Here is a 21,362-nt window from a genome sequence, read left to right as displayed (position 1 = left end):
TTGTTTTTATGCATTTTTTAAGTCTTACTTGAAAACGTTTTTTTTTTTTTTTGATTCAGAATTCAGAGTCAGAACTTCCTTCCCTCCGGATGAAGCGGAGGAAGATGGATGGAACTTCCTTTAATGTCATTGTATGTATTACGATATTATGATGCCCTCTAGGTGTTTAAAATAATATATAATTGTTGCAGTTGGAGAAAAAATGTAAATATAAAATATAATAATTTAAATAATGCAAGGTCAAAAATGTAAATCCAGTGCCAGTGCGGGATAGTTGAATTAAATTCCTATAGGAAATTCATATTTCCTTTAGGAAATAATTGCTTCATACAATTGCCGTGGCCTGCGCTTTGGTCAGAGCGCAGTGGAAAAAGCTCGCCGCAGAGTTGTAGACAAACTAATGGAAACTTGTGACATTTTGTGTCTTCAAGAGATATTTATTTCTAAACAGGACCTGGAAAAATTGAACACCCTGAACTCTGACTTCTATGGCGCTGGGGAATCTACCACCGACCTCAGCACATCAATAGTTAGGCGGAGGATACCAGGGGGTGTGGCTATTCTGTGGAGGAAACAGCTTGACACATTGATTAAAGTGATCAGACTTTGTGAAGACTGGTGTATTGCAATACACTTCACTCACAACAACAAAGAATTCATCCTTATTAATATGTACGCAGCATATGAATGTGCTCAGAATGAGGATGAGTTTTTAAGTAAGCTTGGTTTTATTGATTCAATTATACAAGACAGTACCCCCAACTACTACTATGTATGTGTTTTGGGATATGAATGCTGAGGTTACAGACTGTGGGTCTATTTTTGCCAACTGTTTGAGTGAGTTTTGCTTTAATAATAATCTTACCTTTTCAAATAAGATACTTTTACCTCCTGATAGTTTTACTTAAATAAGCGAGGCCTGGCATACCACGTCATGGTTGGATCACTGTTTTAGCACTGCTGATGCACATAACTCATTGAGTATGATGAGCATTTTATATGGGGAAAGTATGTCTGATCATATTCCTTTTACATTGTCAATTAATTGTGAGCACTTACCTGCTCTAACAAGAAAGAGTACTGTAAAAGTGAATAAATTAGATTGGGCATCTGATACAGAAAGGGAAATATTGAGCTATTATGCCCAAACACATAAATCCTTAAGCCGCATACATCTTCCTAAAGATGCTATCTGGTGTAACAAGGCTAACTGTAGTGATGTTACACACAGCAAGGAGCTCTGTGTCATATACAATGACATTTTTAACTCTGTGTTTGAGGCCAGTAAGCCTCTCTACATTCCTAAACAAAGGGGAAGAAAAATTAAACCAGGATGGAATGATCATGTTGCTGAATATCATGCTGTAGCCAGAGATGTTTTTTATTCATGGGTAGAAGCACGAAATCCCAGACAAGGGCCAGTTTTTGAACACAAAAAAATGACAAATGCACGTTATAAATATGCTCTACGCTTTATATGCAAGAATGAGCAGAATATAAGGGTAGAGTCAATGAACAAAAAAGCTCTTAAATAACAACTTATCTGACTTCTGGAAAGAGGTAAAAACTTTCAACACCTGTAAGATGTCTCTACCAGGCTAGGTTGAAGGCGTCATAGGTGCAGATAATATAGCAGAGCTCTGGAGACAGCATTACTACACCTTATTCAATGGTGTTAAAGGTGAAGCATTTGAAATGGGAGAACGAGGGAGTGATGTTAACATTGGAGTAACCTCCCACCAAGTGTTCAAAACCATAAAGGTGCTCAAGAACAACAAATCATGTGGCTTGGATCACATCATGCAGTGAGCATCTTAAATATGCCAGCCCGAGGTTTTTTCTGCTTCTTGCCATTTGTTTTACTGGATTTCTGACTCATGGGGTATTACCTGACTCAATGATGTCTGTATTGTTGGTTCCTGTAATTAAAAACAAGACAGGCAAGCTTGACTCCATTGACAACTATAGACCAATAGCCTTAGCCAGTGTCCTCTCAAAGGTTTTATAAAGAATTTTATCTCATACAATTAATGATTTTATTTTCTCTGCGTTAAAAGAAATAGTTAAGAAGTACAGACAAGAAAATCCATCTGTACTTATGTGTTTTATTGACGCATCTAAAGCCTTTGACAGGGTAAATCACACCAAACCTTTTATCAAAATGAAAAATCGGGGTGTTCCAAGGTATATTTTAAGACTACTAGCCTTCTGGTATGCCCATCAGAAAATGGTGGTTAGATGGGGATCAGGTGTCTCTGCCCCATTTGGTATGACCAACGGGGTAAGACAGGGAGGTATTCCATCCGCACTCCTTTTTAACTTGTACATTGATGACCTGTCGAAGGACTTGAATGCATGTAATACCGGTTGCATGGTCAGTGGTTTTAAGGTAAATCATCTAATGTACGCAGATGATTTGGTTGTCTTCAGCCCCAGCAGCTCCGGTTTACATCAACTTTTAAATGTCTGTTCAGAATTTTTAAGAATGATATTTTATATAATTCAAATAAAAGGGTTGTCGTACAAAGGATGACATTGCATTGAATTTTCCTGCTTTTAAACTGTCTGATTCTGAGCTTGCTGTCTGTCACAAAGTCAAATATCTTGGTCATATCATCAACGATAAGCTTACAGACAACAGTGTATTTTATATGCTCAGGCAAACACTCTCGCACGGAGGTTTTATTCATGCTCGGACAATCTTAAAATTCTTTATTCAAAACTTACTGCACGCCTTTGTATACTGCCCACCTGTGGACAAATATAGGGCATCCAGCATGAGGAAGCTGCAGGTTGCCTATAATGATGCCCTAAGGATTTTATTAAAACAGCCTCGGTGATGCATTGCAAGCAGTTTGTTTGTTGGTGCTAGAGTTAATACTCTCCAAGCGTTATTAAGACATTTTATTAATGGTTTTTATGTGTCGCCTTAATGCTTCAAATAATTATATCATTTTAAATCTCACCAATGTAAAGCACAGCACTTTTAGATACCAATCCCCTATTTGGAGGTTTTTATTAAGTTCATGATGCCTGTTTTTTATTGTTCTTATACTCTTATCTCATTGTTTTATATTCCTATGTCATTGATTTTTATACTTTTATGACATTGTTTTTTTATCTAATATTTTTTATGTCATTTTTCTTATACTTGGTTGAGTGTTCGGTTTTTATCAGTAAGTCTTTTATATATTTTGTGTATTTTTGTGGCAAATGGACCTTGAGTCTGTAATAAGGCTTATTATTATTATTCTGATTGATCACCAATATATGGTTTTGATTTGTTTGAAAGGTACAGAAAGTGTTGATGTTCTGTAGGTTTTAGGTGTTATGGTTCAGCGTGTGATTTCATCCTACTCCTATTTAGCATTTAGTTTTGTATTCCTCTCAAACATTTTTATGAAGGTTTTTGATTATAGAAATTTTGGTGCAAAGAAGAAACAATGCAATTACATAACTTTTATGTCACTAAAGCTGGGAAACTCATTTTGCCTTCCTTGATCTCAACTGATGGGATGTCAAATCATGGCTAAGTGGTAGTGTCCACATTGAGGCTTGAGATTGTGGATTGAAATTCATACCAAAATAATCACATTATAACCCAGTTCCTCTCTGCTTGATAACTCACCTTAGCTGACTCATCCTGTAGGCAATGGGTCAGATGGCAAGAACTCATGCTACACACCCTAATGGGGTTTAACTTTAAAATTAAAGGACTTTTTATTGTTCCAGAGAACAGCATTTTGACTCAGTATATTTATTTTGAACAAAACTTGTTCTAGACCATGTATTTTAAAGATATGGGACAGACATCTGATCAAAATCAACACAGCTATATTTGGCAAAATATCAGCACAAACATCTCTTTCTGTCAGCAACTGAAGTTGACAGTAATGTATTAAACCTGCTTTGCCAGAACAGAAGCCACTTGCCTATTAATCATTTGGATGACCTTGAAACCTAACAAATAGAGTATTTCATAGTTAAATGTGACGACATTCTATTCACGGCTTAGCTGGATTGGAGCTGGATGATAAATTGAGAGACTTTTTCCCACTAACAATATAAGAATGTAGATTTGAACCTAAAAGATTTATTTCTGTAGGAACTTTGGGAAAATGTTGTCCCAGCATTAATTTACACTTTTAGCTACAGCATTTCCTTCTTTTTTATGTCTGTCTTTTGTTCTTGTTGCTTTTAATCTAATGTGTCTGTCTTATGACACTGGCTATTGTTTAACTAATGTTTACATATGTCTTTTATGTCAAGCACCTTGTGTTCAACAGCATGTTGAGGAAATAAAGTGATTGATTGATCAACCAGGAAAAAATACTCTACAATGTCAGTAATAGGAGTGGTTGGAAATTTCTACACTTCCATTTGAAAAATGTATTGCATCATGGAAATATTCTCTTTGTCAAGAGCCATAAGTTGCTCCAAACAACAGGGCTGTACCGCCCTGGTCCTAAAGCAACAACCCTGCTGGTATCCCAGCTCTATCTGACTGCTTGATGCTGACGACATCAATCACGTGGGTCAGCTAATCAGGAGCAATCTGGGCAGGAAGACCTGGACTACAGAGAGGGTTCTTGCTCTTGAGGACCAGGGTTGGCCAGTGTTGACCATAATCTTTCTGCACCGAGATTACAGTTTTTCTCCATTGGTTTAGCTCATTTCTTGAAACAGAAATTACATTCTGAAAATTCTAAGATCATTTGGCAAAACAGTCTTACAGTTCAGCACAACAGTATAGCTCACCTGCAAAATCTAATATATCTCCCAAAACTGTTCACTCATGCTTCAAAACTAAATTTCTTTCCCATGTAAAGAGTCAGTGCCACCAAAATGGCAGAGATCCTTCTCAATTGCTTTGGCTCTTTTCTTGATCAGACCGGATGTTCTCAACACTCTTGGTGCTTTTGCCTAAATAATATGGATGGTTCGGCACAACGCCATGGTTCACCTGCAAAAGCTCACATCTCTCCCAAAACAATTCACTCATGTGTCAAAACTAAATTTATTAAACATATAGTGGTAGGTGAGGCCCTACAAGACCTCTCTCATTTTCAGGGATCAAATAATTTGGATTAAACAACCATTAGACTGAGAATCAACAATCAGTTTAGATCAACAAGTTCTATTAACTTGGAAATTGTGCTAAATGTAGGCTACCTGTACTTAATCATTTGCAAAGATGTACTGAGACATTGAGACATGTACTAACACATCTGCAATGTGATGAATTTCATGAGAAATTCCATTCTGTTTTGAACAATTGCCAGGTGGTTTGGAGGTTTGTTTTGAGAATGTAATTTCTGTTTCAAGAAATGAGCCAAACCTTGGAAATGAGTCAGCATCATTTCATTGTGTAAGTCATCACAAGCACAAAAGTCTGTTCAATTGTCAAAATTAGTCAAGAACATAATGCCATCAATACGATGCATGAATCCCCTTGGAATATTTGACAAATTTATTACAGCAATTGACAGTCAGGTGAAACTGGAACTTGACTATTAACGCTGTTATAGAGAATAATGGCATTGGAGGCAAATGAGACCACTCACATCCTCGTGTTTGTGGATGAAGCTGGCTTTAACCTGGCCAAGGGCCGAAGACGTGGCCGTAATATTACTGTAAGTGAAATACACTCACTGGCTACTTTATTAGGCACACCACGTGACAGCAACACATTGGTCAACACGATCTACTGCAGTTCAAACTGAGCATCAGAATGGAGAAAAAGGGGATTGAAGTAACTTTTAATATGGCATGGTTGTTGGTGCCAGAGGGGCTGGTCTGAGTATTTCAGAAATTGCTGATCTACTGGGATTTTCACCCACAACCATCTCTAGGGTAGAATGGTCTAAAAAAGAGAAAATATCCAGTGAGCAGCAGTTTTGTGGGCAAAATTATCTTGTTGATGCCAGAGGTCAGAGGAGAATGGCCAGACTGGTTCCAGCAGATAGAAAGCTAATAGTAACTCAAATAACCACTGGTTACAACAGAGGTCTGCAGAAGAGCATCTTTGAACACATCCAACCTTAAGGCAGATGGGCAAGCAGTAGAATACCATACTGGGTCCCACTCCTGTAAGCTAAGAACAAGAAACTGAGGCTACAATTTACATAGACTTACTGAAATTGGACATTAGAAGATTGGATAAATGTTGTCTGGTCTGACGAGTCTCAATTTCTGCTGCAATCTTTGGATGGTAGGGTCAGTATCTTGTTTCAGCAGCATGAAAGCATGGATCCATCCTTCCTTGTATCAACCGTTCAGGCTGGTGGTGGTGATGTAATGGTGTGGGGAAATTTTTCTTGGCACATTTTGGCCCATGGTACCAATCAATAATAATAACAATAATAATAATGGATTAGATTTTTCTGTGAAACAATGGAGACGGGAAAACTGGAGGCAGGGATGGTAAAGTGTCTTATCCAAAGACACAACAAAAGTTGACCGGGGGGAGCAGGGATTAAACCACTGACCCTTCGATCATTGACTAACCTGCTCACCCACCTGAGCCACTGCCGCCTGAGCACGGTTACAACACCACAGTCCACCTGAGTATTGTTGCTGATCATGTCTATCCCTTTATGACCACTGTGTACCATCTTCTGATGCCTATTTCCAGCAGAATGAGGATCAATGTTATAAAACTGGAATAATCTCACACTGGTTTCTTGAACATGACAATGAGTTCACTGGACTCAAATGGTCTCCACAGTCACCAGAAACCCAATAGAGAATCTGTGGGATGTCTTGGAACAGGAAATTGGCATCATGGATGTACAGCCGACAAATCTGCAGCAACTGTGCAATACTGTCACGTCAATATGGATCAATCTCTCTGAGGAATGTTTCCAGTACCTTGTTGAATCTATGCAACCAAGTATTAAGGCAGTTCTGAAGGCAAAAGGGGGTCCATCCCGGTACTGGCAAGGTGTACCTGATAAAGTGGCTGGTGTATGCCTGCTTTAGGTCTGCAGATGTAAAGAAAGAAGCCCATGATTTAAATGGCTCCGACTCTAGAAAAGAATCTAAAGCAAATACATTATTCAAGTGTGGTTCATCTATCCATTGTCTAAACCTGCTAGGGGTCATGGGGATGCCGGAGCCTACCCAGATACTCAGAGGCACAGATGGAGTGCACCAGGACAGTTTTTCAGTCCATCACAGTGACATACAGCCCCTCAAACTAACGTTCGCACCTAGGTACAATATAGAATCACAAATAACCGAATGAAGGATGTTTTTGACTGTGGGAGGAACACAGAGGTGTGAGGACTCTGTGCTTTAGTGTCATGATTTCAATGCTAGGCGGACCCAGATGCTTGAACCCAGAAACAGGACAGGTACGTGGCAGGCAAGGATAATTTATTGTTTCTCCAAGGGTGACACTGTGAGATTGCGAGAGATGATTCAGCTGGGTGAAGGGCTGTGGCACAGCTGGAGGTACGAACGCGGCTATCCTTAGGTTCTTCCAGACAGCAGAGAGAAAGGTCCACGCTGACGTCAATCGTGAGCAGTTTTCCTGGGACAAGGAGACAAGGGTTAGAGCCAGAACTAGAGAACAGAATAGTCTTACTAGAACTTGACGAGACCAGGCAAGTCACCATAATGGGCAACGATCTGGCGTCGACTGGTGGAGCTGGGTCTCCTTAAGAGCAGCAGAGGGATGATGAGCTGAGTGACGACAGCTGTGGTGATTAGGAGAGTAGCAGCAGCTGGGGGGAGTAGGCTGACAGAGGCACCATGACATTTAGTCTGGTTTTTCAGTTGTGCTCTTGGTTTTGGTCATATTCTGAGTTTTTCACTTATCAATCACTTAGGTTCATGTTGCACAACTGTTTTCATTTGTTTCAATTCCCCTTAGTCCAGGGGTCGGGAACCTTTTTGGCCGAGAGAGCCATAAACGCCACATATTTTTAAATGTAATTTCAAAAGAGCCATACAATAATGTAGTGTCCCTTTCCCAACTGAGGCACGGAGACTTAACCTCTCTCAAAGTTCTTTATTCTGGTTACTATAGACCACAACAAACGCCGTACAATAAATTCATCAACTCCTGAATCGCTCCCGCAGAGACGAGAGAGAGCGCTTCTCCCAACTTTATATTACCCTGCTCCCGCTCCAGCCCTCCCATTTCCCTCATTCGGCCCATAGCTGAACCCCATTGGTCCAAAATACCTAACAACAGGCTGAGTGACAGAACTGAGAGCCAATCAGATCTCTGCTTGATGCGTTTAGTGAACTCCAGAACTTATAACGCGGCCCAACAGCCACCCAGTTTAACTCTGTCCGCGACAATATGTTTAAAACTAAATATACAAATAAATGTGTGCATTTGATGTAATTTCAACATTTTTAAAGTACAATAAACATGTGGATTCTATTTAATAACATTGTTATGCTGTTGCTAATAAATGATGAGTATTTCTCGTGGTAGTTTTGTTGATGGTCTAGTCTGGTTTATATGTGGGGAGTTTCAGCTTCATGCAGGCGTTGAGACGTTAAACGAGATCGTAGGTCTGAATGTTCTGTAGATGTGAGACAGACTGATCACATGCAGACATGGAGCCAAACACACACTCACACACTGCAGTGAGTGACGGGCAGCGGGTTTTACGTTTTTACAATCCCTGAGCGATTCACCTGCTGGCCGTGCCCACAACCCCCCCACCCCCCCACCCCACTCTCTGCTTTCTTCCTCACACATCCCGTCCCCGCTACTGCGCGCTCTTTCTCAGAGACGGGAGCGCGCAGTTTTAGGCACGTCAATTCACAGGTTTCCGGCTGGTACAAACTCTGTGAAATAATAGATAATAGTAAACTGGTAGTTTTCTCTCCAAGCACCGCTACTACTGCGTGCCTCTGCCATCGCATCGCGCCCAGAAGGACTGGACTAATGAAAAAAAAGTATAATTAAAGCCGCAAGCGGCGTTGTATGGCCCGCAGACGAAACCCGCCTTCTACGCCCAACGTTACGCACCACCCCCGCCCTCACCGCCCACACCGCCCACAAATTAAAAGCTAGTCAAGGCTGATTTTGTTAATTATGCTAACTATGCTAATTTGGCTAAAAGTGCTAGCATAGCGATCAGCATCTTCAACTCTCAGAAAAACACATTACCTAAAATGCTAATTATGCTAACTATGCTAGCTATGCTAATGTGGCTAAAAGTGCTAGCATGACGATCAGCATCATCAACTAACTCAGAAAAACACTTTACCTAAAATGCTAATTATGCTAACTATGCTAGCTATGCTAATGTGGCTAAAAGTGCTAGCATAGCGTTCAGTATCATCAACTAACTCAGAAAAACATATTACCTAAAATGCTAATTATGCTAACTATGCTAGTTATGCTAACATAGCTTAAAGTGCTAGCATAGCGATTAGCTCATCAACTGACTCAGAAAAACACATTCCTCCAATGGTGAGAGCTATATGTCATAAGTTGATAAAAAAACCACTTTTTCCAAAATGGCGGCTTTTCTGTTGATTTTATCTCCATAGCAACCATTTTATGTTTTGGTCCCATCGGGAGGATGAACAGATTGACGTCAGTTTTGGACAAATCGGTAAAAGTAAACTTTTTGTTGTCCTTAGCAACAGTGGTTTTATGCTAACCACGCCCACATTCCTTATATGTCCATATCCAGTGTTTTTCAATGTATTCAGTTTCAGGCATTAATGCATGCATTCAATTTTCAGTGTATTGTATTGAAATGCATGGGAGTAATAACAGTGCGCCAATTTGCTAGCTTGCCACGCGCTCGCCGTTCAAAATCTACAACTTCTAATTCCAACATTTTTTCCACAGTAGCTTGCCATTGATGCCCAAAAAGTTTCGAGACGATCGATAAAAATTCCAACGACAAGTTTACGTTTGAATCCAGTGGCAAAGGTGTTTTTTATGTAAGATTCAAGATGGCCGCCTTTTCCCGAGGTCAAAGGTCGACGAAACTCCAGAGGTAATCGTAGACTCATGCTACGGACATGCGAGTCAAATTTTTTGAAAATCGCTCGAAAAAAAGTTCATTTTTCCATATTGTGTAAAATCGCGAAATACTCAAAATGGTAGATTTTGGCACAAAATGGCCGCCAAACCGTAGGTCGTGTCGCCATCACGTAATGATTTCAAAACTTTGTTTGGATATACCAGACAAAGTTATCTGGGTTTCGCTAGCCGATTCTTAAAAAAAAAATCCGAATTTTTTTTTTTTGCCGAGTCAGCACTTTTTTTTGCGATTGTTTTTTGTTTACCACGGCCACATTCCTTCATCGATTTTGTCGTATGTGACATCATTTTATTCAGTGTGGGCCAGGGAATCACATATTTCAGTTTCAGGCTTTTCCGATAAAATATTTGCGAGCTAGCTAAAATGGCAACGGTTGCGAATTCGCCACGCGCACGCGTTTCAAATTCTACAACTTCTAATTCCAACATTTTGTCCACAGTAGCTTGCCATTGATGCCCGAGAAGTTTCAAAAAGATCGGAAAAAATCCCTAGGACGAGTTTTCGTTTGTATCCGTTACTAAAGGTGCTTTTTTATCAAAATTCAAGATGGCCGCCCCTTGCCAAGGTCAAAGGTCAACGAAACTTCTTTGGTAGTTGTAGAATCGTGCTAGTGGCATGTGTGTGCAATTTCGTGAAAATCGCTCAAACAAAAGTATCGTTTTCCCATATTGTCAAAAAACACGAAAATCGCCATTTCTCTGTGTTTGCCACAAAATGGCCGCCAAGCCGTAGGTCGTGTGGCCATCCCATAATGATTTCATAACTTCTTTGGGATATCTCCAACACACGTGTTTTGGTTTCGTAACTGTATTTCGAAATTTTTTTTTTTGGCCCCATAAGCGATTTTAGGCCCATTCATTTTTTTGACGGGAACGCTCGCCGTGATGTCATCATCGTGGGGGGGGGTGATGTTCTCTTTGCCGAAAATTCATTTTCAATTTATCCTAGGTGTGTGCCAATTTTGGTGAGTTTTCGGGTATGTGGCGGGGGTCAAATTTGCGATCTACGGATCCGTTAGAAACGGGAAGAATAATAATAATGAAACGAAGCAGAAACAATATAGAAGTTTTTGCAGTCAGGTGGCCTATGTATTTCAATGCGGCCTGTCTTTTACTACAGGCTGGGCATGTCTGTTTGGCTTTAAACCCGTCTTTTGAGGGCTTTTTGGGGCTTTTTTGTGTTTTTGTCGTCATTTTTGCGACTACAATTCTAACGTTTGTGCGATGGTGTTGTGCGTGTGTGTGTGTATTTTTGTTGCGTTACACAATTGTCGTGTCGTTTTGTGCTTTGGGCGACTTTTGACCCCATTTTTTGGCGTTTTGACGCGTTTTTTTGACGTTTTGGACTTTTTGAGTGTTCGACCCTCGTAGCAGTTACAATATGGTCCTTGCACTCTGTGAGTGCTGCGGGCCATAAAAATAATGAAACGAAGCAGAAACAATATAGAAGTTTTTGCAGTCAGGTGGCCTATGTATTTCAATGCGGCCTGTCTTTTACTATAGGCTGGGCATGTGTTTTTGGCTTTAAACCCGTCCTTTGAGGGCTTTTTGGGGCTTTTTTGTGTTTTTGTCGTCACTTTTGCGATTATAATTTTGACGTTTGTGCGGTGGTGTTGTGCGTGTGTGTGTGTATTTTTTTTGCGTTACACAATTGTCGTGTCGTTGTGTGCTTTGGGCGACTTTTGACCCCATTTTTTGGCGTTTTGACGCGTTTTTTTGACGTTTTGGACTTTTTGAGTGTTCGACCCTCGTACCAGTTACAATATGGTCCTTGCAGTCTATGACTGCTGCGGGCCATAATTAAAGATTTGTCTGCGAGCCACATGTGACCATCAAAAGAGCCATATGTGGCTCGCGAGCCATAGGTTCCCGACCCCTGCCTTAGTCTATAAGTGTCTGGTTTTCAGTTAAACCTTGTTAGGTCATCTGCTCTGTTTTTTCTTGGGCTCTCTTTTTCTTGCTCCCATGGCTTTGTCATATTTCAGTATATTAAATGTTTAAGTTTCCACCAAGCCAAGTCTTCTACATTTTGATTCCTATACCACCAGTTCCTAACATGAAAACCCACATATACTCAAGGAAAACATGCAAATCACGCACATAAAGAGCCCGCCTGGGATCCAAACCAGGGTTCTTCCCACTGTGAAGCGAGAGTGCTGACCTCTACACCACTGTGCAGGATTGTGACTGTGGTATGAAACTGGAAGTTTAAAAAAAATTTGAAAGTTGAAAACTCTTTTTTTTTTATCTCTTAGGTCATTAAGTGCGGCCATTATGTAAAAAAAAATAGGAAAGTTAAAACAAAACAAAACTTTTTCATAAAAGCCTATTTGAATATTTGTTATAATGCAGTAACAATGGATCTAAAGCAAAACCACAAAGGCCATAAAACTCATCAGATAGGTATTTGATGTATGTAATTTCTTTAGATCCAAACAATGCACCAAACGTAACTTGATAAAAGAAATAAGTTGAAACATTAGAAGTGTGAAAATTGAATTGCAGGAAACAGTTTTTAATTTTGTTAACATACATTTTACAGTAATAAATCCCTTACTGTAATGTTAAGCTACCCTCCTTTATTTTGTCAGTTAATAGCAAACCTGCTCAACTAGATTTTCACCTGCTGTTTGCGTGTGTTTGTGAGCGCATGCACACGCCTAGTATATGAATGTTTGTTTGCAAACACATGCAAATAAATCTCAGATCCATAAGCAGGCTTTCACGATTTGTCCCTAATTCACAGATTTAATTTGAAGGAAAGTGGGTTTTTTTATTAGGAAAATATCCCTGATAATATCAGATCACCTGAGATGAAAGCTCTTCTTATCTTTTATTGTGCTTTACCCTTGTTTTGGTGTCTTTGTGCTGATATGGCTGCAGTGGAAACACAATTTTCCAGTACTGTGTCGTTGAACAAAGTCACATTTATGACCACTCAACATGAAACATAATTTGACTGGATGGTTTGAACAGTCTTTGCTAAAATTGCTTGTTCAGACATGAAATGTTATGAAAATAGAGCCAGATTAGAGATATTTTCATGAGGCTGTTTTCATTCCTTCATCTTGCTTGTTCACTTATAGTTAACATGTTTCCCCAAGATTCCTACACAAAGACTCTAACATACACACAAATTCAGTAATAGTGGTGGAAAACATGTCTTTTGTTTGCTGGTTCTGCCCCCTTTTGCCGCTCAGAGGAGTCAGCCCTCATCATTTGTGCCATTGTCACAAGGCAACACACCCTTAACTGGTACACTTGAGTCTCAGGTGAATCTGTAGAGAGACTGTGCTCCACATACATAGACTTTATACAACGGATGAAGACTGACACTTCAAACAAAATTCGGTAAGACATTTATTCCATTTTATTTCGATCTGACTTCTTAAAAATGATCTCAATTTTATTTAGCTTTTTTTTTTTTAAAACTGCTTTATGTGACCAATCTCTACCCTTTTGGAAAATTCACAAAAAAGCAGAGTTGTGTGTGGATGAAACTCTACTTATCCAGTCTACAAACTGGCATATTAATGTAAGGAATCAGAACATCACTTTTAGACTGTCTCTGTCTTGCCATTCTACTATTGGTATGCTAGACAAACACCTTAACTTATATTAAAAAGTAATTGATCAAGTTTGGCTTTCTGTAAAACAAAGTATCTCCTGGAAATGCCTTAAACAGAAATGTTACAGACACAATAAATTACTTTGTGCTTAGGTTTAAAAAATATTATCTAATAACAGTCTTGCCAATTTAATATCTGGTCAGTTCGGTCTGTCTTTCTAAATAGTAAAGGGCATATACTTGTATAGTACATTTCTACCTTCCTCCTTTCCTCAAAGGCCCAAGGTCTGAGACTGGGTCGTCCCATGTGTCATCTATCTATCTATCTATCTATCTATCTATCTATCTATCTATCTATCTATCTATCTATCTATCTATCTATCTATCTATCTATCTATCTATCTATCTATCTATCTATCTATCTATCTATCTATCTATCTATCTATCTATCTATCTATCTATCTATCTATCTATCTATCTATCTATCTATCTATCTATCTATCTATCTATCTATCTATCTATCTATCTATCTATCTATCTATCTATCTATCTATCTATCTATCTATCTATCTATCTATCTATCTATCTATCTATCTATCTATCTATCTATCTATCTATCTATCTATCTATTGAAATTCAAGTAATTTTAATTAAATAATAAAAATCACTATTTTCTCCTTTAAGGATTTTTAAAAGTGTACATCAGAAAAGGAAAATGTTCCTTTTTTTCTAGGAATGTCACACCTCTTCTCATAAAAAGCTTTGACAATAGCTATTAGTCACAAAGAATCAGAACAACGAGACTTTTCTTTTGCCAGCCTGCCAAATGTTTGAAAGAGGGAACTTAGGTAAATATTTAAATTGTCACATCAAAATGGAGATTGATATAAACCAATAATACCCCACATGTTGCATTACCATTGTTCTTTATTGTTATTGCAACTAATATTTGGAATTAGCTATACAGCCTCTATTTGGTCTTATTTTTTAAGCTATGTGTAATGAATATGAAATCAGAATTCCCTTTTTTCTAGGAAAGCATTCTATATGTGTTGACGCTTATGTGTTGACGTTGTCATGTTGATTAGAAACTTTCCACCTGTAGAGGTTGACATTGACATTGATCAGAAATGACAAATTCAATTAATCAAATTGTTTGATTGAGCTTTTTTCCTGTGTCTGAATGTTAAATTACTGTCTTGCTGGATTTTTATGTTTATAAATTTCTATTTATTTTCACTTCAAGAGTTTTAGATTTTTTTACTGTTAAGTGATCATTAAAGAAAACCATTAGACATTATACCCTCAGTAAGGTATACTTTCTTGAAAGTCTTAAAATGTTCTAAAACCAATTGTTTGTTTGGGTTTTAGAAAGATCCTCAGTCTTTCATTTTTTCCATTTTTGTATGCAAGAATCAGATAATAAGTCACTTTTAATCAAAGCTAAAAAGCCTTTGTTTTAAGAAAGATGTCATTAGTTTCATAGCAGTGGTTGTGAGAAATGACATCTGACAATAAAAACAATTACAGTCCATCTCTAAAGGAATCTAATTTTTTTGGGAAAAACAAATTTATTTGACCAATGGAGCTTTTTACAATACAGACCCATACAAACAAAATCTGGAATAGGCAGAATTCCAAAATTTGTTGCTTGATGATTATTAAATTCATTTATGAGTAAACATGAAAAAGTAGGTGTAGTAGAAAGACATGTAAGATACAAAGCTTTGGCATGATGTGTTCAGTCTTCCAGAAGTTTTTCCTCCACAAAATTTCTGAAAATATGTCAATATTTTGTGGGTTTTTCTCTACCTCTGCACACTGCTTCAGTAGCCTTCACTGACAAAACACATTTTAATCTGATTAAGAATGAAAACAAAGTTCTGAGACATTAAAATAGATTTGTGGTACTGCTTTACAAAACATTCATCAGATACCTTTTTTGTCATTGTTTGAGGTTGAATGGTGCAGAGTTTCATTATTCCTTTGGCTGGAGCGTCATTGTTTGTGATTCAGATATGGTTACGTTAAAGGCATCTGTGAGAGGTCAACTGTAAAATACTTGGCTGCCACTCCCTGACTTCTTTTATCCCAAAAGTGGACAGACAGGATAAAAGGGCAGCTTGCCACTCCCTGATAAAAGACCATTTCTGTTTTATCAATGTCTGAACTTTTCAAAATCCTCATAGCTTCATCACGTCATTACATAAGAACTCTGAGACACCTGTGTTTGTTGTGCTGCACCTGCCTTTGACACACCGGGTCAGACCAGAATATCAATTAAGTTTCTTTTTTTAAACTTTTTTTTTTGAAGGTTTATCATAAAACAAATCTATGAAATATGTCTGTCAATTATTTAATCAGTCCTAAATCCTATCAGTTAGTGTGGTTTCTGTCGGTTTACTGTTTTATCTACTTTGTTCTGTGCTCTCTTCCGCAGCTTTCTTCACAAAGTCCCCCCGTCCCATGAGACTTACTGCGTTATGAAATTACACTCTTTTTTCCTGCTGATTTACTTGGGGACCTTCTGTGGTAAGGGGATATTTACTTGTGTAATGTGAGGCACTGTGAGTTTTAGTTTAAAGCGCAAATACATTGAAAATACATGTGTTCCCCCTGTATTTGCAAGCACTACCTGTATACCATTTAAGAGGTTTAAGAGGCACTAAATGTGTTTTTTTTTAGTGTGCCAGATTTATATGTCTTTCATTTCTAACTCTTTTCTAACTGGTTCTTAACAGTGGGATCAGCTGCCTTTAGGTATGTCCTTCTTTTTTGAAACCCTTTACGTAAAACAAATCAGTCACGATGCACTTTGTTCCTAAATGTGTTTGTTTTTGATTAAAACCTTTAGAAATACAACATGTGCAAGAAGAGATATGTGCGATCCGGTGAGTTCTCCTGATTTGTGTTTTTTTTTTTGGTCTCAACATATAATCAGAATTATGGGTCAATCATTTGTAAAAACTGCCACTTTTATAATATTTAAATAGCAATCAGAACTTAACTTTATTTGTTTAGCTTACAGATAAGCGAGAGTAAAGTACTTATTAATTATATGAACGAGATCTTATGTTTAGAAACGGTTTAAATGTCTTTTTAAAGGATTTTATCAATTCAAATATGGTCACGATTTATTTACCTGCTGTAACATAATGCATGACATAAGTAGAATAAGAGTCAATGAATAGATATATTTTAAGGATGAAGACATGACCTGGCAGAAAGCTAAATGAAAGAAACACCTCCTTTCAAATGGTTTATCAGAAATACCATCTTAATTCTTCAGTGCACGAGTCTACACGTCATTAGAACTCTGTTCCTGTTGACAGGCATTAGTTCTTTGTACAGTGAACTTAATGAACCAGTTCAAGGCTCAGTACAGTGACTTAGTCTGGCCATCTGATGGAACAAACGTGAGTCATTTCTGTCCGCATGCAGTCATCTCAGCTACTGGGAACACGGTGTGCTCACATGCAGTTTGTGGACAAGATTCAAGATAACAAAAAAAACACAGACTCTTGACCATTTTAACACTCTTAAAGTTATTCATCCTGCAAAAAGTTGTCGTGAAATATTTAAACTTTTTCAAATATTTGCGTTTACTGTACAGTAAACCAATAATTTTGACACTTAACAGAATTATTTCTGTGAAAAGCTATAAAGAATAAAAGAAGTTAACTCCAAGAAAAGGTTTGCTGTTCTGTCAAGAAAAACTCTGAATTTTTGGACTTCAGGTGTCAAACCTTTTGTAGGTGTAACTTACTGTATTATTTTGTGCATGGTTTCTACACATAAATCAAACAGAAATTGACTGAATTTTCTGTGTTTAATTTAGTTTTATCATTTAAAAAGGGTATACATCTACATCAGAGCAATAACTACAAGACTTTTTTAAAACTTTATCCAACTGAATTAAAAAATGTATATACCTTTATACATTTAGGGGACAGTTTAACTCGTGCTGGTTTGCAGCACCTTCCGTCCGTGAAACCAGGGTTCAAATCCAGGCTGCTCCCTGTTCCCTTCTCTGCCTCTGTGCCGGTCCCAAACCCAGATAAATTGAGAGGGTTGCATCAGGAAGGGCATCCGGCGTAAAACATTGCCAAGTTAACCATGCAACTCATCCTCAAAAGAGGGGTTGTTTCGCTGTGGCGACCCCTGATGGGAAAAGCCAAAAGAGAAAGAAGATATACATTTCATCAAATGTTTTTACACACTTTTTTCTTAGTTTCACTTAATATTGCTTTCCTTTGTTAAAAGTTTTTTTATAGAATCCTCAAGACATATCTTTGAATTATCAATTTTGAGTAAACAAATGGACACTTGTCTTTTCTAAAGTGTTACAACTTTTAAGGCAACCCATTAAGTCATGAGAAGAGACCTCAAGTTCTTTTTGGGGTGTCTTTGTGACAGGTTTAGGATGTGTAGTCAGATGCTTTAAACCTGTTTCTGTTGTTCCTGAACTTTTCCGTTGCATTTAAAGGAGCCGGATGCAACATCTCATTTCCTGCAATGTGCCGGGCTGCCTCCAACAGACACCGGCAGAGACCACATGCACCGGCTAAAAAGAATCCTTGAAGGCACCATGGACATTTACACTTTCATGGTATGACTAATACTCAAGGACTAATAGTTCTGGAAGGTCCCGGCTGATCTGTGCAGCACCAATGCCAATCCTGATTTAGAATGCATGTTTTTGACCTACAGCTCATGTAATCCTTTCACTGTTGATGTCAAATGGAATAAACTGCTCCAGTTTTCTTCTTTATAACCAACCATTGACTATCACTTTCACAGAAATCCAGCTTAAATGGTGTGCCATTGCTGTCTCTGGAAGGAGAACTGGAGTTAAACGGGAGAGCAGATCCACTTCAAAATGAAGCCCTGGTCCAAATGTGGCTGGAGATCAAGATGAAACCGCTGCTGAAATCCATAACCAAGCATTTTCTTTCCTGCCTCAGTACCAAGAATTTCAGCTGCTCCACTTACCAGACTGTGTATGTATCCAGTTCTTTTGTAAACCCTTTTTTTGTGCGACCAACTCTTGATTCTTGTCTTTGTGCATCATCTCCTCCACTCTTGCAGGGTAAAAGAGTTCAGTCAACATTACTCAGAAATGAATCCAGCTCAGCAAAAATGGATCTACACATTCTTCATGTATCCATTCCTGTCAGGAGACGGAATTTATGGTAAAATTGATATTCTTCGGCTTTTGTTTTTTATGGAATGGAAACATTTCTGTTTCAAGAAATGAGCCAAACCAATTGAGAAAAACTGTAATATATAAGGGCTGCAACAACATGAAGGGCTCCATCTGATTGGTCAAATGAGTAAATTACTTTATTGGATTTGTGAAATACTTCAAGCTGCCATTAGATTATTTTAACACGTGTAAACATTTAAGTAACCATTTATCGCAGTTTTCTTTTGGGACCCATGTATCGCACAGGCTGATATTGCGATGACGATAGGTTTGCGATTCATCGAGAAGGCCTAGTTGATAGTATATTCAAATCAAACTTTATTTAAATTTTATACAAACTTTATTCCTATTGTCATGCATGTGCAAACTGCATGGTTATGATCAAATAATTTGGAATGGCAAAACTGGTGCTTTGCTTGGTTCATCTCTCTGTCAGCCACACAGGAGGATTTGCAGCCTCAGTGAGTGTGTGATCTGTTTACAGGTTGTGCGGACACAGAAGAAAGCAGTGAGGAGTGGCTGATGAAGAATTTTGGTGCTTTCAGAGCAATGGCCAGAATGAAGGACTTCTCTGCTCTCAACATGGTTTTCAGTGGAGTGAGTTGAACTGACAGATGAAGAAGCAGAACAGATTATTTAACTTTTATGAAATCATAATCAACTCAACGATTGCAACATTTGACCTTCTGCTAATTTCCCTCTGTGTTCACTCATAGGTGGAAGTGCTTCACCTGCTGTCTCCTGCACAGAAAGCAGAGCTACTCATGAGGCCTGAAGTGGAACGCTTTGAAAATGGCACCCTATCCCTGATCTTCCACAGTTTGTTAACAGGAGGCTCTGATTCCACACCCACTGCTCGCCCCGGAGGTGACCAGAGCTGGACAACACCTGCAGAATCATCTACATTACCTTCCTATTCAACACAGCCTGCACATCAGTCTCACCACCTGTCTCCACGTGAAAAGCTCAGAAAGGTGCTGTTTTCTGTTTTTGTAGAAAATGAATAAAGCCACAAAAAGTTTACATTAACAAAATCTAATCAAAAATCAATGATCAACAAGCAATGTTACAGATTTTTTTGTTAATAACTTGTACCACTGAGCATAAATGCAGATAAAGTAAATGGGATCCATTTATTGACTCTTACAGATCCTGAATGGAGTTATGACAGCTGTCAAACCCATTGGGAGCTTTGTACATGATTTCATGTCCTTCACGCGTCAGGTAGATGAACTCTCACACACATATCTGTACGAATTGGTGTGGAAATTGGTGAGTTGGGAGCAGCAGTTGGTTGAATGTCTGAGGGTGTGTTGTTCTTTCAGAGAAATGTGTCAGACCTAAGAAGCACCACAATGACTCAGTTCCTGCTCAACTGGACTTTGGCTGAACTGGCTGACATGTATCATCCAAAAGACAAAGTTCCAAAAGAACCACAGTTTGATGTGACAAATGTGGGGGATTGGTACCAGCAGGTTGTCATACCGTTGCTTCAGAGGTTTATCACAAATAATGAAATCCTGGAGCATCAAAGCATCAAACTTGCTTTTCACCAACTTTTGTAAGTCAAGATTCTATTTTTTTTAACTGTTATGAGGTTATGTTGAAAACAAGATCAAGCTCAGATTATGCATTAAAAAGGACACATGAGATTAATTAGCCAAATGCTCAAGTACACTAGCAGGTAAAACAAACAAAAACTTAATTTTTTAATAAACTGTCATGTTTTTATGAGGTAACTATAGTGAAGAAATATGACTATTTTGATCAATTAATAAAAGTAATGAATTTTACATATTGTACATTACATTGTGGTACTTCTGTCCTACTTCAGATGTAAACTTCTTTTTTTTTTGTATTTTAGCTATTTGGACAATCCTGCAGGCAATGAATTCTCTGAAAACCCAGAAATTGAGGATGTCTGTAGCATCACTCTTGATAAGACCCATTGTGGGGTGAGAATTCCTTCCTTCCCTAAGTTCTATTAATCAAAGCAGTTTAGAAAAGCACATTTATGTAATCCTGTCCTCTGAGCAGCTTAAAAGTGTCCCCACTTCTGACGACTTCAGTCTTTTTGTTGGTTATTTTCATGTTTCAGCTGACTGATGCAGTGGAAAATGTGGCTCATGTTTTGCATTGTGCTGCTCGCACAAACCTGACATTGAATGAGGAAACAATAATGAGACTGATTCTGGAGCTGACCAAACGTCTGAACCTCCTGATCAAGGAACTGTTCAACACTGTAAGTGTGGAACCACACTAACCTAACAAATCTCATCATGTCATTTTATCATATGACGACTCCTCTGTTTTGCAGAACTTCAAGGAAGTGTCATCTGAAATAAAGGAGATCTTTGGTGAGGGTGAAGCTCCATCTCTGACCCAGGAGCACCTGAATGACCCCAACTTCATTCAGCTCTGGTTCCAGATTAAGCTGCTGCCCCTCCTGCCTGATGTACACCCAGATCTCTTGTCCTGTCTGAGCACCAAGAACTTCTCCTGTCCTGTTTACCAAAGCCTGTGAGTTCCAGCTGTGTGTTGATTGTTTTGTGTTCACGTGTGTC

The 21,362-nt window shown here is 38.5% G+C and overlaps 1 protein-coding gene across 1 annotated transcript in view; it reads left to right on the top strand.

The window, feature by feature from the left end:
- Window positions 1-13,259: 13,259 nt before the first annotated feature.
- LOC101156712 (uncharacterized) overlaps window positions 13,260-21,362 on the top strand; it is a 37,988-nt gene continuing 29,885 nt past the window's right edge. The window contains exons 1-14 of the mRNA XM_020704537.3: window positions 13,260-13,375; window positions 16,033-16,124; window positions 16,334-16,352; window positions 16,447-16,483; window positions 18,079-18,201; window positions 18,393-18,592; window positions 18,681-18,784; window positions 19,283-19,395; window positions 19,515-19,772; window positions 19,948-20,022; window positions 20,124-20,359; window positions 20,663-20,753; window positions 20,897-21,040; window positions 21,116-21,318. Coding sequence (XP_020560196.1) covers window positions 13,347-13,375; window positions 16,033-16,124; window positions 16,334-16,352; window positions 16,447-16,483; window positions 18,079-18,201; window positions 18,393-18,592; window positions 18,681-18,784; window positions 19,283-19,395; window positions 19,515-19,772; window positions 19,948-20,022; window positions 20,124-20,359; window positions 20,663-20,753; window positions 20,897-21,040; window positions 21,116-21,318 — 1,724 coding nt within the window. The 5' untranslated portion in view covers window positions 13,260-13,346. The remainder of the gene's footprint in view (window positions 13,376-16,032; window positions 16,125-16,333; window positions 16,353-16,446; window positions 16,484-18,078; window positions 18,202-18,392; window positions 18,593-18,680; window positions 18,785-19,282; window positions 19,396-19,514; window positions 19,773-19,947; window positions 20,023-20,123; window positions 20,360-20,662; window positions 20,754-20,896; window positions 21,041-21,115; window positions 21,319-21,362) is intronic.

Source organism: Oryzias latipes, chromosome 1, assembly GCF_053564925.1.
Source record: "Oryzias latipes strain Hd-rR chromosome 1, Olatipes_Hd-rR_3.1".
NCBI lineage: Eukaryota > Metazoa > Chordata > Actinopteri > Beloniformes > Adrianichthyidae > Oryzias > Oryzias latipes.
Note: the sequence above shows the minus strand (reverse complement) of the source record. Positions and strands in the feature narration are given on the sequence as shown.